Source organism: Macrotis lagotis, chromosome 4, assembly GCF_037893015.1.
Source record: "Macrotis lagotis isolate mMagLag1 chromosome 4, bilby.v1.9.chrom.fasta, whole genome shotgun sequence".
Classification (NCBI taxonomy): Eukaryota; Metazoa; Chordata; class Mammalia; order Peramelemorphia; family Peramelidae; genus Macrotis; species Macrotis lagotis.
The window spans coordinates 139,423,955-139,445,683 of NC_133661.1; the positions used below are offsets into that span (position 1 = coordinate 139,423,955).

Here is a 21,729-nt window from a genome sequence, read left to right on the forward strand (position 1 = left end):
TCTGGAATTAAGTAATAGTTTACCACAAAAAGAAATAGATATTCTAAATTCATATAATTCATTATGCTATCCCCTCCTATGTTCTGAGTGGAGAGGAACTTTGTCGTACTTAATATTCCTCTTCATGTACCTCCAAGCTCAGTCATCACAGACTATTCTCTGGCCCTCTCCTTTCAGCTTCACCTTTTTGTCCCCCCAGAAATTGATGGATAATACATTCACTTTTTTTGGTTTATTTTATATTATCACAATAATTTTGTTATAAGTGTAAACATGACTCTCCCCCCCCCCCCCAAAGATGGGAAACCTCAAGAATAGGGAGAGAGAGAAAAAAATGTATTTCAGTCTAAGTTCAGATTCCAAAGGCTCTGTGTCTGGGGTGAATTGCTCTTCTTTATCATAAGTCCACCAGATAAGTTACTTCAATATATATTTCCCATAGCTGCTAATACAAGCTGTATTTTTCTCCACTCTATTCCTCCCCACTCTCATTTATTCTATTCTCTCTCTCCTTTCATCCTGGCTCTATCCAAAAGTGTGTTGTATCTGAGTACCCTCTGAGTACCTTCTACCACAATCTTCCCTCTTCTAGCACCCATTCCCTCTTATCCCATCCCTTTCTTCTTATTTTTCTCTAAGGTAAGGTAGATTTCTATACCCTATTAAGTGTGTATGTTATTTCCTCTCTGAGTCATTTCTGATGAGAATGAAGGCTCACTCATTCCCTCTTGCCTTCCCTCATTCCACTACACTAAAAAAAAGCTTTTTCTTGACTCTTGTGTGAAGTATCTAAGTCCCTTCTTCCTCTCCTTTCTCTTCCTCCTAGTACTTTCCTTTATCACCCATTGACTCCATCTTCTTACTATATTATACCATTATATTCCACTTCTTCCTGGGCCTCGTCTATATATGCTCCTTCTAACTGCTCTTATAAATGAGAAAGTTCATATGAGTTATCAATATCTCCTTCCCATGCAGGAATACAAACAATTCAACATCATTAAGATCCTCATAGTTAGTCCTTCTCATCTACCCCCTCTATGGCTCCCCAGAGTCCTGTACTTGAAAATCAAACTTTCTGTTCAGTTCTGGTTGTTTCAATAGGAAAGTTTGAAAGTACCCTGTTTCATTGAAAAGTCCATCTTTTTCCCTTAAAGAGGATGTTCAGTTTTGCTGGGTAGTTGATTTTGTTGTAAACCAAGATCTCTTGCCTTCCAGAATATCATATTCTAATCCCTATGAGCCCTTAATGTAGATGTTGCCAGATCCTGTGTAATCCTGACTATAGAGCCACAATAGTTGAAATTTTTTGTTTCTGGCAGCTTTTCATATTTTCTCTTTGACTTGGGAGTTTGGAAATTTGACTATAATATTCTTGGAAGTTTTTCTTTTGGACTCTCTTTCAGGAGTTGACTGGTGAATTCCCTCAATTTCTATTTTAGACTCTGCTTCTAGTATCTCAGGGCAATTTTGCTGTATTATTCTTGACAAATGAAGTCTAGGCTTTTTTTCCTGGTCCTGATTTTTAGGTAGTCCAATAATTTTTAAATTATCTCTCCTGGGTCTGTTTTCAAGGTCAGTTGTTTTTCCAATAAGATATTTCACATTTTTTCCTAACTTCTGGCTTTTTTGGAAGAGTTTTATTTCTTCCTGACTTCTCACAAGGTCATCAGCTTCCTTTAGTTTTATTTTGCATTTGAAGGAGTTATTTTCTTCAGAGAGATTTTTTTATCTCCTTTTCCAGCTGGCCAATTCTGCTTTTTAAGGCATTCTCCTCATTTGCCTTTTGCTTCGCTTTTTCCATTTGGCCTAAACTGGTTTTTAACATATTATTCAGTATTTTTTTATATTTCTTACACCAAGCAGCTGATTTGGTTTTCATGATTTATTTGCATCTCTCTCAATTCTCCTCCCAATTTTCCCTCCACCTTCCTTAATTGCTTTCCAAAGTTTTTTTTGAGCTCATCCATAGTCTGAACTCATTTTCTCTTAGAGACTTTGGATACAGAAGCTTTGAATTTGTCATCTTCTGAATCTTCCATGGGACCAAAGTAATTTTCTATGGTCAGATTCTTCTTTTTCTTTTGTTTGCTCATTTCCTCAGCATAAGACTAATGTACTGCACTTCCAAGGCTTTGGGGTTTTTTGGGGACATCCCACTGGGACCTTTATTCTTCCAAGGTCTTATGCTTGCTTTCCTGTGCTTTGATATGTAGATGACCACAGGCATTCCCCTCTGCCTGGGAGCTGTGAGGGGGATCACTGCTCTGCTAGCTTAATATGGAAGCCCAAACTGCAACCTGGATCAGAGTGTGGGCAAACAGCAGAGTCCTGCCCCAAGGAGAACAGAGAGATTTCTGCAGTCTCCCCTGACCCCCTTACCATCTGTGGGATGTGCTTTGGAGGTGTAGACTGGCTTCCTTGATTCCAGCTACAAGTTCTCACTGCAGGGCTGTTCTGAGGATGGTGCTCCTCACTCCACACTCATTCTGGTGCAGCAAAGTTCTTTTGCTGCCCCTTCCAGCTGCTTCTGGTGATCCCTGGGTTGTGCTGTGCTGTGCTGCAGTCATAGCTTTTTTTTCCAACCCCTGGTCCTGGTGAAACACCTTTCCTGTGGAACTTCTAAGTTATCTCAACCTGGGAAATTGTATCACTCAGTCTTTCTATGCGTTCTGCCCCTCTAAATTTTGGCTAGAGTCATAATATGATGGCTTTTGGAATTTGGGGTGAAAGGAGTTTCTGGGGAATCCTGCCTTCATGCAGCCATCTTGGCTCCACCCCCATCTTCACCTTTTGTGGCCACTCTTCTACTTCTGACTTCCATCACCTTTTATTTAGACTACTCTAATAAAAATTTCTTAATTCTTTCCTCTCACCAAGCCACTCTCTACACAGTTTTCAAAAATAATCCAAAACACAAACAAATCTAACTCTATGACTCCTCTCTCATCAAAAACCTCCAGTGGCTTTCCTCCTGCCTCTAGGATAATACAGTGGCCTGACAGCCACAATTTTTAGGTGGCACAGCCTAAATACAGTCAGGAAGATATGAGTTCAAATATGGCCTCAGACACTTATTAACTGTGTGAGCCTGGGCAGTCAGTCACTCAACCCTGATTGCCACAGTTTTCTCATATGTAAAATGAACCGGAGGAGGATGTGGCAAATCACTTCCATATCTTTACCAAGAAAATACAGAAAAAGGGGTCATGAAGAGATTCAGATACAACTTTAAAAAAATAAGAAGCAAACAACTCCATGGTAATTATGAAGATCAATAGACAGGGGCAGCTAGGTGGCGCAGTGGATAGAGCACTGGCCCTGGAGTCAGGAGCACATGAGTTCAAATCCAGCCTCAGACACTTAATAACTACCTAACTGTATGGTCTTGGGCAAGCCACTTAACCCCACTGCCTTGCAAAAAACCAAACAACAACAATAACAAAAAAAGATCAATGAGACAAAAATTGTAAAGTGTTGTTGCTGCTGATGTGCCCAATAGGTCCTAACTCTAAATTTTATTTATTATTAATAATTTGACCTTTCAAAATTCTTTCAGCTTATTCCATTTTATAGACAAGTTTTAGCAAAATTAGATTACTATAGATTTCTCAAACTCAACTTGCTATGTGCTACCTCTGGATGTTCACAGAGGCCATGTCCCATAACTGAAATATAATCCTTCCTCACCTCCTCTTTGAGTCATCCTCTTCCTTCAAGGCTTAATTCATGTACCATCTTATCAATAAAAGCCTGATTTATTTTCATCTGTGGAACGTGTTTTCAAATTTTACTACAGGACTCTAGAATCTAACTTAAGAGTTGGGAGGAACCTAAGAGACTGCCAGGCCTGGAGTCGGGAAGGTTCCTCTTCCTGAGTTCAAATCTAGCCTAAGAAAATTACTAGTGGTGTGACCCTGGGAAAGTCACTAGTTTCCTCATCTACAGAATGAGCAAAAGAAGGAAGTAGTTAATGATTCCTGTAACTTTGTCAGGAAAACCCCACATTGGTTCATGAAGAATCAGACCTGACTAAACAGCATAAAAGAGACCCTCCAGGACAATTCCTTCATTGTATAATTGAGGAAATTAAGGCTTTGGGAGATAACTTACCTGAGTTTTAATAATATATTTGTGATTTGAATTCAGATGTTCTGACTCTTAATTCAACCAATCTTCCTGTTAGACTACTGTGGAATAATTTGCCTCAATTATACAGAAAGGGTTTTTTTTTTGTAAGAAATGAATATTTTAAATTATTTTTTAAAATATATTTTATTTTTCCAATTACATGTTAAATTTACTTTTAATATTTTTTAAAAAGTTTTGAGTTGCAAATTCTGTCTCCTTTGCTCCTTAACCTTTATATTTCTCTGTGTACTCCATCTAAACTTCTAATTAGCAAATATCAAACCTGAGTAATTTTTAAATTTTATAATATTATGACTGGTTGCATACCTGGCATAGCTATACACTCATACATATATGTAAAATGTGTGTGTGTGTGTGTGTGTGTACACACTTATATAAGGAACAATTTGGTCTAGAACTGTTAAGTTCATCATAGTGGGGAATTCCCAGTGTGGAAACTACCTGCAAAGAAAGTCATCCCTAACTCACAGACTTAAGGAGTTACCTGGAACCCTTAAAGGTTAAATGGTTTTCCCAATAAAACACTCTGTATGCTTTAGAGAAAGACAAATATGGGTCTTACATTCAAGACTAGCATTTATTTGCTATGTTAGCTCTTATTTCCTGTGTTACCCTATCACTCAGCATATTGCTTAGAACATAGTAAATACTTAATAATCTTTGTTGTGAACTGATTGATAATATCAAAGCCTTAAGATTATTCCAAAAGATTATACCAAAATAAATTAGTAAGTTTAATAATATTATTGGAGTTCTTCACCATCACATTGTGATACACTACAAAAATAGGCATTTTACTCTTTTGATTTTAAAATGAATTTATAAAAATATTACTACAAGCAGGTGATGGGGAACATGATATAATAGTGAAAATATCAGAATTATCTAATATTTCTTATTTATTTTATAAAATGTTTTAACATCATTATCGCTTTTCCAATTATATCCCCCTCTACCCTAAACCCTCTCTTATAACAAGTAAGAATAGTCAAATAGGGGCGGCTAGGTGGCGCAATGGATAAAGCACTGGCTCTGGAGTCAGGAGTACCTGGGTTCAAATCCAGTCTCAGACACTTAATAATTACCTAGCTGTGTGGCCTTGGGCAAGCCACTTAACCCCATTTGCCTTGCAAAAAACCAAACAACAACAACAACAAAAAAGAATAGTCAAATAAAACAAATCATTCCAGAGACCATCCCTGAAATTATTTAGGCCCCATTACAGACCTAGAGTCTGTCCTTTCTCTGGGAAGTGGGAGTCTTCTTCCCAGTAATCAGAGACTGATCCCTTCCAATTGGCTACATCCTTTCTGAATGGCATATGAAACAGGTAGGCCAGGAAGTAACAAACAGGAGAAAGGGAGTATTCAGTGTAGCCATAATTCCTTTACAAAGACTAGGCACCAGAAGCCTCAGAGTAAAGAGCCAAATGATTTAGAGAATAAGACCACAGATATGGTGATTTACTAAGAACAAAGAAAGAGGAGGAGTCAAGGTGATTCTGTAGTTGTAAAGCTGAAGAACCAAAAGATTGTTAGCACTATTCAAAGGAAGGGGGAAGCTGGAAAGAAAAGTCAATTTTGGAGTACAAGTGGTGAAATTACTTTTAAGTTTATGGAATTTAAAAGAAAGAGAGTTTTTTGAAATTTAGAAACATGAGCTTGAGGTGAGAAAATAAAGTTTAAAATGTAGCTTTGGAAAGGAACTGCATAAAGATGATAGTAACAGTACAGGAACAGATAATCTCCCTGAGGGGAGTAGGCATAGACATAGCAAGAGGAAAATCCATTAGATCAAGTGTTGGAGGAAGACCACAATAGTGGTGGAATTATTGAAAGACTGACTTAACAGAAGCCTTATATTCTCCAGTGATCTGTTTTAACTTTGGGAGTAGACCAAAGAACATGAAGGACGAAATACGGCAGACACATCATGGGGGTGAGAAGAAGTATAGTAGTGTGAGAGATATAATTTATGGCATAAACACCTCTGAAAAGCCCTTTATCTTTGTATTATTTAAGTTAAATATCTCTAAATGCCTACTAAATAATGAAAGACTTCAAACTAACATTTTCTACTTCTGTTTCCCACTAGATTGAGCACTATGTGATGGCCAAAGAAAGCTTGAACAGAAGGGCACTTGAAGATGAAAAGAGGGCACTACAAATAGTAGATTTCCCTAGGGCCTTTGCTGACTCACTTGATTTTTCATTCAGCTAATAAACACAACCATCAAAAGAGTAACCTGATCCACTCTTCATGCTATCTACAGAATGACATCATTAATCTCTGACCATGCATACTCACGCCTCTTTGAAGTAAACAGTAAAGCTAATAAGATCCCTGTAATCAGGAGGACGATATCGTTGCCATGTTAGCTTAATCCGGTTCTTCATTGTTGTGTTGGAAATGAAATGCAAAACATCACTTTCACCTGAAGTACAAAGAAATGTCAATTAGTGACAAAATGTGTTTTGTTTTCCATAGTCACTTGATGGTTAATTGTCCTACACTATTCACTAAAATTAGCTTATCATCAATTTTTTTTTTACTACAGTTTCTAGAATCTAGATGGCTTTGTAGATACTAGCAACTCAATTTTTTAATGGGCTGATAACTTCCAGGGTCTTTAAAAAATGTATTGAATACTGCCCACATATCTAGGGAAATGGAAGGGTTACCATTTTTCATATAATCCAGTACAATCGGTGATGAATTTGCTCAGTTTGTCTTAATATAAAATAGTGAGATCACTTTAATGTATGGAAAGGTTCTAACCAATCCCCCAATAACACTTGAGCTACCAGAGGGACTCAATACTGGTAAAAAAAGTATTTATTCTGGTCTCTGTTTTTTAGGATTTGTGTCTTCCTCAGTGAAAAAAATGATAAAAATATAATTAAAAAGCCCAATGTTAACAAAAGTACAAGAAATAATGTACTCTGATCCAGCACTTGTTAATGAATAGACTGGGAAGATCCCTGCCTGGGGCAGGTGGTGAAACAGTAGATAGAACACTGGCCCTGAAATGTTCAGGAGGACCCAAGTTGATATCCATATTAACTAGTTGTGTGACCCTGTGCAAGTCACTTAAACCCTACTTGCCTCATCAAAAAAAAAATGTTTTAAGACTCCATATTGGCAGCTCCTATGATACAAAAAAATTTTTGAGTACCAAACTGAAGCAGATACGTGACTTGTCCAGGGTCACACAGACACTAGTAAGCATTTGGGGCCAGACTTGAACTTCCGTCTTCCTGACTCCAGGCCGAATGTTCCATCCACTGTCCATTTAGCTGCTCATAGTCACATAGCTAATAAATATTAGGGACAGGGATTAAACCCAAATCTTTCTTGACTTCAAACTTAGCACATGTCTCAGTACATGCCTGTCTCTTGGACACAGAAATGTTTTTGTTCCAGTTCAGTTTGGAATAAGGAGCATAAGCTGCTAGGGAGTAACAATTGAGAAAACCAATTTCCTCTGCTAGTTCCTTACCAGAATATAGGAAATAAATGTTGGACGAATATGAAGAAAAAAGAGGTTTCTCTAAGGTTCTCTTAGTTTTCTTAATATAATCAGGAAAGAATCCTCAATCTTAGAACATAGTGGTTTCATACTTACTTGTGTATCTCTAAATAATAGTTAAGAAAAGTTTTGTTCAATCGTTTCAGTCATGCAAAACACTTTGTAACCCATTTTGAGGTTTTCTTGGAATGCTTTGCCATTTCCCTCTCCAGCACATTTTACAAATGAGAAATTGAGGCAAAAGTACTACATGAAAAACATATATGGTGACTGGTTGGGAAGCCAATTGGGAAGGGGACAGTAAAGATAAATTCTTTCCAGTTCACACTTGCCCTCAGTTTACAAAAACTAGTAATACAATCTTGGAAGCTGAAAAGGCTAAACGATTCTTATTTGAGAAAATAACTCAAATGCTACTAACATATTACCCCCTGGTTCATAATGATTATGTTAACGACCTGTCATCAGAAGAACCTGTTGAGTTGTTTTTCTAGTAGAGGCAGTGGAATTGTCCTGAATGATCCAGAGTAAGATGTACATTTTGAAGTTTTTCTAGTAAGAACAATGGAATTATCTAGAACGGCCCATCCATACTCTCTTGCCTGGTCACCTGTGTTCCCAATAGCATGCATTTAGAAGACAGAAGGCTGAAGTAAGAGTACAGTTTGTGACAATGAAACAAAGTAAAACTAATAGAAATAAATCCCTGACACATTGGTCCCATCAATATGGTGCACTAGTCATGCACAGATAAACTGAAATTGAAGATAAAATACATTAATTTGGGCTTAGAAAGATGCCATAGAAACTTACTTAGTAGTAAGAAATGTGGGAATTGTATCCTGGAGAGGGAACTATTTTCAATACTTATGATTTAATAGGTTAGACTAGTTAAGAATTAAAGAAAAATATGCTTTCAAAATATTGTTAGATGGGATTTTTGTAATAGTTGAGTTGTTTGTTTCCTTATGGAAGTGGTATGGCTAAAGAGGGTGAAATGCTAGGAGTGAGAGAAAGAAGAAAGGCAGATTTGCTTCCTAGTTTATAAAGACACTTGCAACTATCCAGGTAAATCTCTCTTGACTTAAGGACTTCTGATCCAAGAGTATAAGAGTCTATCATGTTAATCCAGCTGCCAACAGAGCAAACTAAAACTGACTGTAAAAACTACTTGTGCAGTTCTTAAACAAACCATTTTGGTTATTTAAAAATATCCACTCCACTACCCCAAACCCTCTCCCATCATTTTCTTCCTTAAAAGAAAAGGGGATAAAGGATTTTAAATAACTGTACATTTTAGATTTTTGATAATGGAGAGGGGAATAAACTTCTTAATTCAATTTGACTTCTGGTTCATTTCTATTATTCTCTCCTTCATCCTCTCTGGAAATATCTCCCTAAAAAAAAAAATCATCACTCTGGAATGCAGGCTTGTAAGATAACTTTTGAGTACATTTTTATAAATTAGTAACAATGGTCTGAAAGTAAATGTCTTACAACAGTACTAAGATTACAATAATACTATATTGATTATAATAATATGCATTTTCAATTTCAAAATCAACTTAGACTAATTTTCTGGCTCTCTCTATACTTTCATTTTTTCCTCCTGGTTGAGAGGCTGGGAGGGGCAGGAAGGGTTATGAAACCTTACTACAACAGTTTCAAGGAACTGTTGGTGACTGATACTGGCCTTGGTTGTATTACTGCCTAACTCCACATCTGTAATTCTTTTAATATAGTAAGGGCTCAGTTAGCTAAATGCAGTGGCCCTGGTGAGCCATTGTCCCTCCTTTAAACAAGAATCTATGCAAGATTCTGTTTATATATCCATGTCTAAAGAGACAGACCACTGTGTGTATCCCAGAAATACCAAAATACAATCTGAGCATAGACACACACTATCTTGCTGATACACATGCTTACTAAGGGAAATACACAAACAAAAAAATAGGATGATTTGCCATTGAGCATTTCGTAAATGTTTCTAAATTTCCTTTTTACACAGCCTATGGTCTAATTCTACAATAAGTTAATAAGCAGGGGTTAGAGCAGAGCACAATGAACAAGTTACCCAGAGAAAAAGGTTATTTATTATTATTATTATTATTATTATTATTATTATTAACAACAATTATTTTTAACATTAACTTACAAGAGGCTCTTTCTCCATTGTTTCTAGTGTTTATGTCCCCTTTGCTCTGGCGACCTTTAGTTCCTGACACTTCCTCCATTCGATAAATTTCAGAAACACACAATTTGGGATTAAAAGCAAAGTACATTTTCCCTTCTTTGATTGTCAGATTATGAAGGTTCCAGTCCCAGAGCTGCTGCAAATTCTGGTTATCAAGGACGTAGAAAGAATAATTCCTGTGAAATGATAAATGAATATTAATGTACAAATAGCTTTCTGGTGCCAGTCTTTAGCATACAGGCATACAGCTAGTCAACATATTTCTTTTTTTAGCATCCTGCTTTATAACCCTTTACTCCCCTTGACAATAATGGATTTGATTATTATCAGCATGTAAGAATAGATATTTACTATTAACAATGATAACAAAATGATTCAAGGAAAACATTGAAATAGATAGGATACTAATTAATTTTATGACCTCTATTACAAACAAATAATGTTTCTTACACAAGTGGATGTTACTAGTATTGCTCCACAAATCTTCATAATTTTTCTTAGTATAGTGTGTATATATATATATATATAAATAAAATTAATCTAAACATATAGGCATATATGCATACATATGTAAATACACATCTGCATGAAATAAGTAAAACAGAACAGTAACATTCTGTTAATCAAACACAACTTATACATTTACTGTAAAAAAAAGTTGCCAATATTCTTGGATTCTTGGGATTTAATATGAGTTTCCCATTAGGAGAGAATGGAATGTTGGATAGGAAGATGTACTGGAGACAGGCCCATGGGCTAGTAATCGAAACAGTTAACACACCCAATGCAACACTTTCAAATGAATCCAAGCTGACTCTCCACTGTCAATATGAATCAACTTGAAAAGAACTATTCTTTTGACTAGCTGAGTAGGATTTATAGGAGGAAAAATTGCTGTCAAAGATTGGATTTATGGGGGGGGGAAATGTCTTGTCAGTGATGATGTTTCAAAGTTACAAGAATCAATATATCAGTGTTAACTTTGAACTTAATATTAGGTAAAGTTTGATATGGCTTCCCATAACCCCATTTCACTAACAAGAAAAAACTGCTTAATGAACAAAACATTCTTTTTCCCAAAAAGGAAAATATGAATTATGACTCATGATTGTGACAAATGAATGTCAGATATAATGAAATTATCACTAATCATTTTAATACACGATTATGCTGCAATAAATGCAAGCAACTTTTAAAAGATTTCAAAGGGGAGTCAGGAAAAAGCTAATTTAGTAGAGCATAAGGCATTTGAATAGTATATCAAATTTTCAAGTCCTCCAAAAGTAATCAAAACAATAACCACACATGTGAGACAGCCCCCCTCATTCTCTTTTCTCTAATTGGTCATATTGCTATCATGTTTAAAATTTAAGGTTTGGGCCATCTTTCTTAAAAGATTAATCAAGGGGCTGACCATCACTTGGGGAATAACTGAACAATTTAATATGAGTTTCCCATTAGGAGAGAATGGAATGTTGGATAGGAAGATGTGATGGAGACAGGCTATGGGTTGGTAATTGCAACAGTTAACACAATCAATGCAACACTTTCAAATGGATCCAAGTTAAATCTCCACCGTCAATATGAATCAACTTGAAAATAACTATTCCTTTGATTAACTAAGTAGGATTTATAGGAGAAAAAAATAGCTGTCAAAGACTAGATTTATGGGGGGGGAAGTGTCTATGAATGATGGCATACTATTATTCTATAAGAAACCATGAGTGGGCAGACTTCAGAAAAGCCTGGAAAGACTTGCATGAACTGATACTGAGTGAAGTGAGCAGAACCAGGAAAACATGGTACACATTAACAGCATCACTGTGTGACCTTCAACTATATGGACTTAGTACCTCTTAACAGTTCAGTGATGAAGGACAATTTTAAAGGACCATGATGAAAAATGTTATCCACATCCAAAGAAAAAACTGGCATCTGAATTCTTTCAAAGCATACGACATTCACTTTTTAAACTTTTTTATGTTTTTCCTTTTCTTTCACAATATGACTAATTATGGAACTATGCTAAACATGATTGAACATGTATCAGATCATTTGCTGTTGTGGTAAGAGAGAAGAAAAAAGGAGGGATGTAGAAAAATGTGGAATTCAAAATCTTACAAAAAGATGAAATGCTGTAAATTATCTTTGCATATATTTGGATAAAATAAAATAACATCTATAAAAAATCTTCAATTGCTAATTCAGAGTTAAGGTAGAACTCATGTACGAAACTATACTATCTTCCAAAATACTCCTCACATTAACTTATGCTGAATTTTTTAGAGTTAATATTCAATTATTTTAATAAATTAATTTAATTTATAGTTTATATACTTTAGTTTAGAGCTAATAATTAATTTAATAAAAGCATATATTCTGATCTCAATTTCCATCATTGTTCAACTTAATATGAAGTTGATTTTTCTTTTGATTAACTTTTTATTCCTAAATCTTTTAAATTAAGTCAAGTACTTAAAAAAATCTTTTCCTTGTATGTAAACTTAGAACTAAATCTTTCTCCTTGGTTCCAGGAATCCATTTTATCTGCCCAGGCAAATGAACCTGTTTCTGTGCCCAGATTTAGTTTTTAAATTTATATCAGATTCCTCAAAAAAAGCTGGTCTTCCCAAATGATTTCAGAATTAGCACTCCCAAGACTAAGAATTCACTGAAGGATGAGAGAAGGAGGAAGGGACAATTACAAGTATGATTGTTGTTTAGGAAGGAGAGGCACATCTGAGAGACATAAAGTTATGAGAGGGAAAAGGATAGAAAAATTACTCTCCCCCAGAAAAATGGATATAAATCCCATATATCCTCCTCAAGGAAGACATGGTAGGGGGTTTGCATCAATGACTGCTTTTATTTATATACTTTATGGAAAACCAATGGATCATCTGAACTTGATGCAACCTACTCAAATAAAAGAAAGCAAATCACCTTTCTGAAGAAAATAAAAATTGAAGTTGCCTCTTCAGAACTGGCCCTAGGGGGCATCAAAACACAGCATACCAGTTCTTCAGTGGTCAAAGTCTTACCCAATGGGGAAACCCAATACTTGGATACTTGGCATTTGGGTAGGCTTCCCTTAGCCAATTTATAATGATCCAAGTATTTGCAAATGAATTCCTTTTAGTGTAATGATGATGATGATATTTTAAAGGACCCATAAGAAAAATTTCATTTATCACTTTGCAGAGTATTTTGCATATATGGTAGAAAGAATCCTGGATTTGAAGTCAAGAGACTTGAGTTTTAAATTAATCATTCATTCACTAAGTATTTATTAAACACCTTCCATATGGCCAAACACTATGCAATCTGCTGGGGATAATGGTATAAAGGATGAAACTTTTTTAATCTCAAGAAACTTGTTTACTAATGGGCATTATGACTCAACATGTAGAACTTTTGCTGGTTGCTCAATCTGAATCTGTTTGCTTATCCCTAAAATGAGGATAAGGATACCTACATTAACTATTTCCTGAAGTTGTTGAGAGGAGCAGATGAAATAACTCCTATACTTTGTAAAACATAAGACTTCAGAGTCAAGAAAGTTTACATTTAAATCCTTCCTCAGACACACATAGATATATTAATGCTGGATAAATCATTTAATTTATCAATATTCTCATGTAAGAGTCTCAGTTGAAGATGGACACTAGTACAAAGTTACTAACCCTGATATAACCTCAGGTCTGCACATCCCTCCCCTCCCCCCCCATAATGTAGAAATTTGTATTTGATATCAAAGAAATCAATCTCTTCACTATAAATTGAGAAAGATAGGGAGAGGAATGGTGAGGTCATCATTTTTCTGAAGACCTAGAAGTTTTAGTGAACTGCAAGTCCAATGTCTGTGGTGTGATAGAGAAATCAATAACAAACATGATCTTGAACTGCTTTGAGATAAGCAGATTATCCAGCAATAAGCAAGTATGCATGAATTCTGCCTTGATTAGACATCTCTGGCGTTCAGAAGGAAGATGAAGAGTTCTTGAAACTATCAGTATCAAATTCAAATAGAAATGATTCCTGCAGGCCCCATATTGACTTGGAAACCACAAATTAACATTATTTTATATTGTATTTTTATTTATTTTATTAAACATTTCCTAATTACATTTTAATTTGGCTCAGGCAGCACTAGGAGGTTTGTATGTTTGAGACCTCTGTTCAAAAATCAGATGTTCTGGACTAGGCTTGACTCAGGTCAATCCTCTGGTAGTTTATATTCAATATTGGATCAAAACAAGATGCTAGCAGGGCCATTCAGTAGTAAACAAAGAGAGATTTAATTAGTCATAGAAGAAGAATGAATGAAATTCCTTTCTTGAATTGTCCACAGTAGTTCGTGAAGCATGTGCCTGGAGCTCATTCATTCTGGTTATTTTGTACTCAAGTGATCAGGAAGTGATTTTAAAAGACAGCCAAAAAAGTCTCAAGGATGATTTCAAGAAAAACTGTTTTAACTTGCATTGGTTTAGGGGTTAGTATGCTTCTGCTATCATACCATACTGTATAAAGAACTAGGTTTGCTAAACCTAAAGAAATAATTAATTAGAAAGTATGGAATAAGGAACAGTGGATACAAGTTGCAAAAAAAAAAAAATTACAAATTTAACCTTGAGGTAAAAGAGCAATAACAACAACAACACCACTCCCTGATAATTACAACTATATGAAAGTGGAAAATGGTTTCCAAAGTGAGGGTTGAACAACCATCTCCTGGGTATGTTGTAGAAGAGATTCCAGTTTGGACAAAGGCTGAATTAGAGAGGTAATATGGTTCAGTGGGTAGAGCAGAGTACTTGAGTGTTTTGAACTGGCATAAGGTCCCAAACTACTATCATGTACACCCAATGAGATATGGGAGAATTCATGCAATCTTCCTGGGTCTCAATTTCCCCTTCTGAAAATTGAGGTGTTGGACAAGATGATCTGAGATGCCTTTCAACTCTAGATCTATGATCCATTGATTTTCTAATTTTATGATTCAGTGATACAATAAATATATTCACACCTATTACCATTCTGTTTCAAAAAGCCATTGTCCAAATAAGGCTGAAGCAAGCTAGGTGGTACAGTGAATAGAGCAACACCCCATGCGTCAGAAGGACCTCAGTTCAAAACTGCTCTCAGATACTTGAGCTAGCTGTATGAGTTTGGGCAAATCACTTAACTGCTTGCTTCATATCCAAGGCCATCCACAGCATCCCCTCAACTCAAATCCAATTCATGTGCATGTCATGGCATCACCTTCCTCATGTCATGGCATTCTTCAAGAATGAAGGATAAACAACAACAGATATTCCAAGCAAAGATATATCTCTACCTTTATGGATCTTAATAAAACCTCAAATGCAATTCACTTTCTATATCAGCTTAACTATTGATCAAAAGCTTAAGTACTGCCTTGCCTCCAATGCATTCAAAGATGAAAATTAGAAGTGGAGGACAAAAATGGGCAAGACTGAAACAGTTCCCTTCAAAAGGTATTCTACCAGTAGAATTTTGAAGCAATTAAAAATAACAAACAAACCTGTATTCCAGCATACCATTAACATTACTAAGGGAGCAAGAAGGTGGATTGTTCAAGGCTCTGAGTTACTGTATTAGGTATACTTACAGTCAATTGGTAGGTACTTAATTACTCAAAATTGGTAGGTACCAGAGCATAACAACTAAAGTTTTCAGATCATTTCAAAGTAAACCTGGTGAGTCTTCACAGCCCTTTTTTTGACCTCCTGGATATACAAAATAAGAGTACTAATTTCATATTTCACTATTCCAAATGCTCATTTGCTTGGGATCCTTAAAGAAATAAGGTGATCTTTAACAAGACATAGAGATGAAAGGATTCTGAGGTCATCGAAGGACTGCCCATTTCTCCCCTTCAGACTGCAGTTGAAGTTCAGAAAGGTTACACAGGCAAAAAACAGTTCAAATGTGAATTCAAGTCTCTAACTCGAAACCTAGTATGCTTTTTTCCTTTTGGGTTAATACAAATGACCAAACAACTAAAGTTTACTTCTAAGTGATAAAACCATTCTTGAGTTCTTGTTTGTTTTTTTTTCTGTTTTTTTTTTTTTGCAAGGCAATGGGGTTAAAGGACTTGGCCAAAATCACACAGCTAGGTCACATTTTAACTCAGCCTCCTGATTCCAGGGCTGTTACTCTATCCACTGTGCCATCTAGTTCTTTTAATGGAAAACTTTCTAAAAAATTATCTGACATTTTAAAGTATACAGAGCATAGTTTAATTTTGTTTTGATACTGGCAATGATTTTTTTTATCTGAGGATTTTGATTATAGTGTAGTAGGATCAATCAAGCTAACTGATTATTGATTACCAATACAAATAATTGTACTAAGTTCCATTACTGTGCAGATATACAACTGTCTGCCCAATAATAAATAATTCACACTTGCTTCTATATAATTCCTGGGAGACAACTAGATCATCTACATTTGGTTCATTAAATCAACTCAATTTCAAGAAAACAAGTTACCCTTTTTGCAGAAAAGGCAAAATTGGTCATTTGTTCACCTGAGTACAGAAAGAACCACAATGAGCTCCAGGCATACTCTTGCTTTGAGGACCACTATGGCTAACTCTAGTTTGGGAATTTTGCTCCTCCTCTTTCTACAGTTAATTAAATCTTTTTTGTAGTTTTTTTCTTCCTCCCTTCTTACTGCTGTCAACATGCCTTTCTCCAGGCACTACTACCCGTTCAATTCTAATTTGTTACTTCTAAATAGCTGAGAACAGACAGAAAGCAAGAAAACTAGGCTATATTCAGTTAGAGTAACTGAACTTTAAAGAAAGTTATTTGTGTTATCTGTTTAGCCTACTCAAAATCCTGAAAAAACATTTTAAATCAAACTTGCTACTTTATCTGGATGGAGAGCATTTAGGGAAAGAACTTGTTAGATTAATATAGATTCATTTCTTCTTTGCAAATTTTGGACAGAAAATTTGACTGACTATCAGTTTCACACAATCAGCATGTAGCTTAAGTTAGATGTGAACTGACTCTAAGGTCATTATCCACTAGGCTTCAATGTATCTCTTTTAAAAAATATGAACTGTTTACATTTCAGGTATCTGACTCCTAAATAAAGAAGTTGGTCTTTTAATTTAAATGATCTTGAATACAATAGTGTCTTCAGAATTTGTATCTCATTAAGAAACTGGAAGATAGGGCAGCTGGGTGGCACGGTGGATAACACCGGCCCTGGAGTCAGTAGGACCCGAGTTTAAATCTGACCTCAGACACTTAATAATTACCTACCTTGGACACTTAACCACATTGCCTTGCAATAACCCCACCCCCCAAAAAAGAAATTGGAAGATGTCAGTAAGTACATATGTGCAAGAAACTGTACTAAGCACTGGGGAGATAAAAAGAGGCAAAAGACAGTCCTCTCCTCAAGGAATTTATGACCTAACAGAGGAGACAAGGAAACAAATATGAAGAAACAAGCTATATACAAGATAGAGGGGAATAATTAAGAGAAGAAAGGCACTAAAATGGCTTTCAAGATGAGATTTTAGTTGGGATTTAAAGGAAGCCAGGGAAGGAAATAGGCATGTGAGGGAGAACATTGCAGGAATTTGGAACAGTCAAAGAAAATGCCCAAATCCAAGAAACAAGAGGATCTTAGCCATGGAACAACAAGAAGACCAATGTCACTGAATCAAAAAAAAAAAAATATGGTGGGTAGCTAGGTGTGAGAAAACTGGAAAGGTTGAAAGGGTTATGAAGGGTATGAACTCCAAACAGAGGATTTTGACTTTTATTTTGGAGGTGAAAGGGAGTCACAGTAATTTATTGAATTGAGAGAGTAGGGGAGGGAGCAAGACAAGGTTTAACCTGTGCTTCAGGAAAGTCACTTTGTTGGCTGAATTGAAGATAGATTAGAGTGAAGGAGAGACTTGAGGCAGGTAGAACCAACAGCAGACTCATAATAGTCCAGGCCTGAATCAGAGTGGCAGCAGTGTCAAAGGAGAGAAGGAGGTATTTTCAAGAGTGACACTTCAAAGGTGAAATCAATAGGCTTTGGCAAGATATTGGACCTGGGGGTTGAGAGGGAGGAGTCCAGGATAGCTCCAAGGTTAGGAGTTTAAGAGAATGGAAGGATGATGTTGCCCTTAACAGTAACAGAGAAGTGTGAAAAGAGATTTTAGAGAGGAAAATGATGAAACTCATTTTGGAAAGGCTGCATTTGAGATGTCTATTAATTATCTAGTTTGATATGTCTGAAAGGCAGTTGGAGATATGAGATTGGAGGTTAGCAGAAAGGATGATTGATTTAATAACCATCAACATAGAGATGATAATTAAATCCATGGGAGCTGATGAGATCACCAACTGAAGTAATATATACAAGGAGAAGAGCTCTGAAGTTTCCTAGTGTGTGACTTGGAGACAAGTTACCCACTTCTAAGATTTAGATGCCACATTTGTAAAATGGGGGCAATAATCCTTACAATATCTATTTCACATGTTGAGAGGAAAATGCTTTGAAAATCTTAAGGTGTCATACTCTCAAGAGTTATTATTATTTAGAGGAGTCATTTAATGTGATGTTAAAAATGGATTTTTCTTGCTTTTAGCTCTAGCTTTTAAGTTTTCTAGGTCAAAGCATGGAAAATAAAACTATTAATGTGGTGACCTGGAGTACTGGACCTGGAGTCAGGAAGGTCTGAGTTAGAATTATGCCTTAGACACTTAGTATCTGTATTATTCTGGGTAAATAATTTTCCTCATCTGAAAATGAGGATGGACAGGTAGGTGTTACACTGAATATAGGACACTAGCCCTGGAGTCATGAAGATTCATCTTCCCAAATTCAAATCTAATCTTAGACACTTACTAGGTTATGTAATTCTGGAAAAGGTACTTAATGCTGTTTGCCTCAGTTTCCTCATTTGTTAAATGAGATAGAGAAGGAAATGACAAACCAATTAACCTTGCCAAGAAAATCCCAAACAAGGTTACAAAGAATCAGAAACTACTGAAAAAATAATTGAATAATAAAATGAGTATAATAGTGATATCTTAATCACAGGCTTGTTGCAAGTTTCAAATGAAATTTTATATATATATATATAAAATGCATTGACAATCTTAAAATACTACAGAAATGTCTGATATTATTATGATTTTTAGTTACTCCAACGTGTTCAAATTGAAACAATGCTGAGTCACTTCGTTGAAAGAAGACAAAGGCAATACCCGCTGTGAAGAGGTGCCTAAAGCAAATTTGTAGCTTTGGAGTCACAATTAAGAAGTGATTAGACTTTGTTTCACTGCAATGAAGAATGAAAAGGAAAATATGCTAGGCATACCCAAAGATATTCAAATGAACTGTAGCTAACAGGTGATCTTGATCAGGGATGGTGGGGGGGGGGCACAGGGGATGTAAAGGAAGAAGAGGTAGAATTGATGATTAATCCCTGAAAGATCATCCCAGAGCATTTAAGGCTTTGGTCTTTTAATGAAATGGCCCAAGGAAGAACAGATTCAACTATAAAGCGCAGAGTCTGAATTCTTTTCATATTATATTAAACTATAATAATCTCTCTTCTAAAATTCTCCCCCTCCATAGTTTGTAACATCTGTTTATATGATATACTGATGAAAATATAACTTGTTTATACAAATTTCTCTAACAAAAAAAATTAAGGTTTAAAATTCTCATGAACTTTAAAAGATTCACTTTCAGCAGCAAATATTATATAGGTAGTCATGAAGAATCAGCAACTTAGCTGTAATAATTTCTCAATTAAATGGAATAAATTCTTCTTTTTTGCTTCATTTCTCCTATTCTATCATTTTCTAAGTCTCAAAAATTTTCACTCCAAACCAGGAGGAAGTCTTCACAAATACTGGTCTTTCAAACCAAAAGTGCTTACTGATAGCTACAAGGGATTTCAGAGGCACAATTACTACTTGCAAAAAAAGTTGACCTTCATGTCATTTTTTAAAGATCCTAATTGGTGAATTTCCAGCTTGCCACATCCCAAGTGACCTGAGGCAGCCTAGTGCTAGGCAAAGTGACAACCTTCTTGGATTTGCAATAAGAAACAAGTTTTTCTGAAGAATCAATGTTCCCAGTGAAGAAGACAGTGTGCTTTTCAAAGGGAGAATGAAGAGCTGCCCTTTAACTTCAACTATGTCAGATGATGGAATTTTAAGAATTTAAGACTGACCAAGGATTAGCCTGAGAAAAAAAAGGGAGGTTGTGAAGAAACCCTGATGCTGTAACTTTATCCAGTTGGGGCAGTTAAATCAGTGAGAGACAACCTTTCCCATGACCTTCCCACCTCTTTTTCCTAAATTATTTTCCCAAATTCTCATTAAAAAGAATCCTCTCATTTACTAGATTAAGTCTCCTTTTCTTTCAAAGTGTTAACTGGCAAGTGTTCTATTTAAAAGGAGAAACACTGTTGCACAAATACATACTCTCATTCTTGAAAAACAATATTGTATTTAATAATAAGCAAGAGCCAGACTCAAGTTTATAAACTATTTTATGCAAGACTTACTATGCAATGCAAATATCCAAAAAAGCAATATTCTAGCAGTAGAACAAAATCTTATAAAGAGTATAACTCTTCAACGAATATGTTCAGTGGATTTGGATTTCTTTCCAACAACATGAATTGAAGGATCCAAACAAACTGCAGATTCTTATTCTGATTTTTTAAAAGACAGCAAGACAACTATAATAGGAAAAAAAGGGTACTGGAGAGCACAAGGACAATGGAAATGATGATTTCTATTGAACATATATTTTACTCAATTACTGTTCTCAAACTTCACCTCAGATAACGGTTAATTGGTCTCTAATATTGATAAAATGACAAGAAAAATCCAATGACTGTTGTCTATGAATAATAAATATATAAAGTTAAAAGAATGAAAACATGCCCATTTCTTAGAAGAGTACAAGTCAAACATAGAACAACTGGCACATGTGAATAAGTCACTTTGGATTACAAACAAATGCGTTAGGGGACCAAGTTTGTCATAAAATGGTTTCAGTGTCTTTTCCTCTTAAAGGGAAAAAAAAGGTACCCTGCAGCATGCGAACTTAATGTGAAAACAAGTTTATTAAAATACAGAAAACAAAACAAAAACAACAAATAGGAAAAATCCCAAAATTTAGCTCACTTACCCTTCTAGTTGTTCTTCTCCTAAAATATTTCGCAGGTTTTTCAAGAAAGACAGGGAGACTAAGGCGTGTGAATGGCGAATCTTCACATATCCTGTAACAGTCTCAATAAGGCCCATGAAGTTCTCCAGCTCAGAGGCTATGTTATCTAAATTGGGAGAGAAGATAGTCTCATTTTCCAAGTCACCTAGTAAAAGGCTGATAGACTTTCCATTTAAAAAAATACAAAGAGGGACACAGAAGTGGTCTTGGGAGGGTATGATGTCTGATTCTTTTGAGGAACAACTTCTTTCCTGATATGCTTCTATTTCCATTGAGACTCTTCTGACAGGGTCTAAAAATGACAAAATGCTTATCTGGATTGATAAGCATGACTTCCCTGTTCTAAATGAGGCAAAGCTCTTAGTTTGATAATGCTAAAATAGACAACACTCTATACTTATCAATTACCTAAAACCACAAACTTGGTAAATGGATCTCAACCAGCTAGGCTAATATACAACATTGTATCCACCACCCCATCTTCAAGTATATAAGATAACCAGATAACACAGATAAATATGGATTCTTTTTGTGGACTCTAAGACAAAGAAGTCAACTACAGAATATGTAATTTTATTTGAAAATGCTAAAAATAAAAAGGTAGTACTCATTTCCAAGAGTTAGG

General features: G+C 35.6%; 1 protein-coding gene across 2 annotated transcripts in view; it reads right to left on the reverse strand.

Annotated features, from left to right (window-relative positions):
* The window catches only part of IGF1R (insulin like growth factor 1 receptor), a 388,410-nt gene that overhangs the window by 60,344 nt on the left and 306,337 nt on the right, over nt 1-21,729 (reverse strand). For both annotated transcript variants that reach the window (XM_074234180.1, XM_074234181.1), the window contains exons 6-8: nt 21,066-21,210; nt 9,837-10,051; nt 6,460-6,586 (exon numbers count right to left, since the gene is read on the reverse strand). In XM_074234180.1, coding sequence (XP_074090281.1) covers nt 6,460-6,586; nt 9,837-10,051; nt 21,066-21,210 — 487 coding nt within the window. The remainder of the gene's footprint in view (nt 1-6,459; nt 6,587-9,836; nt 10,052-21,065; nt 21,211-21,729) is intronic.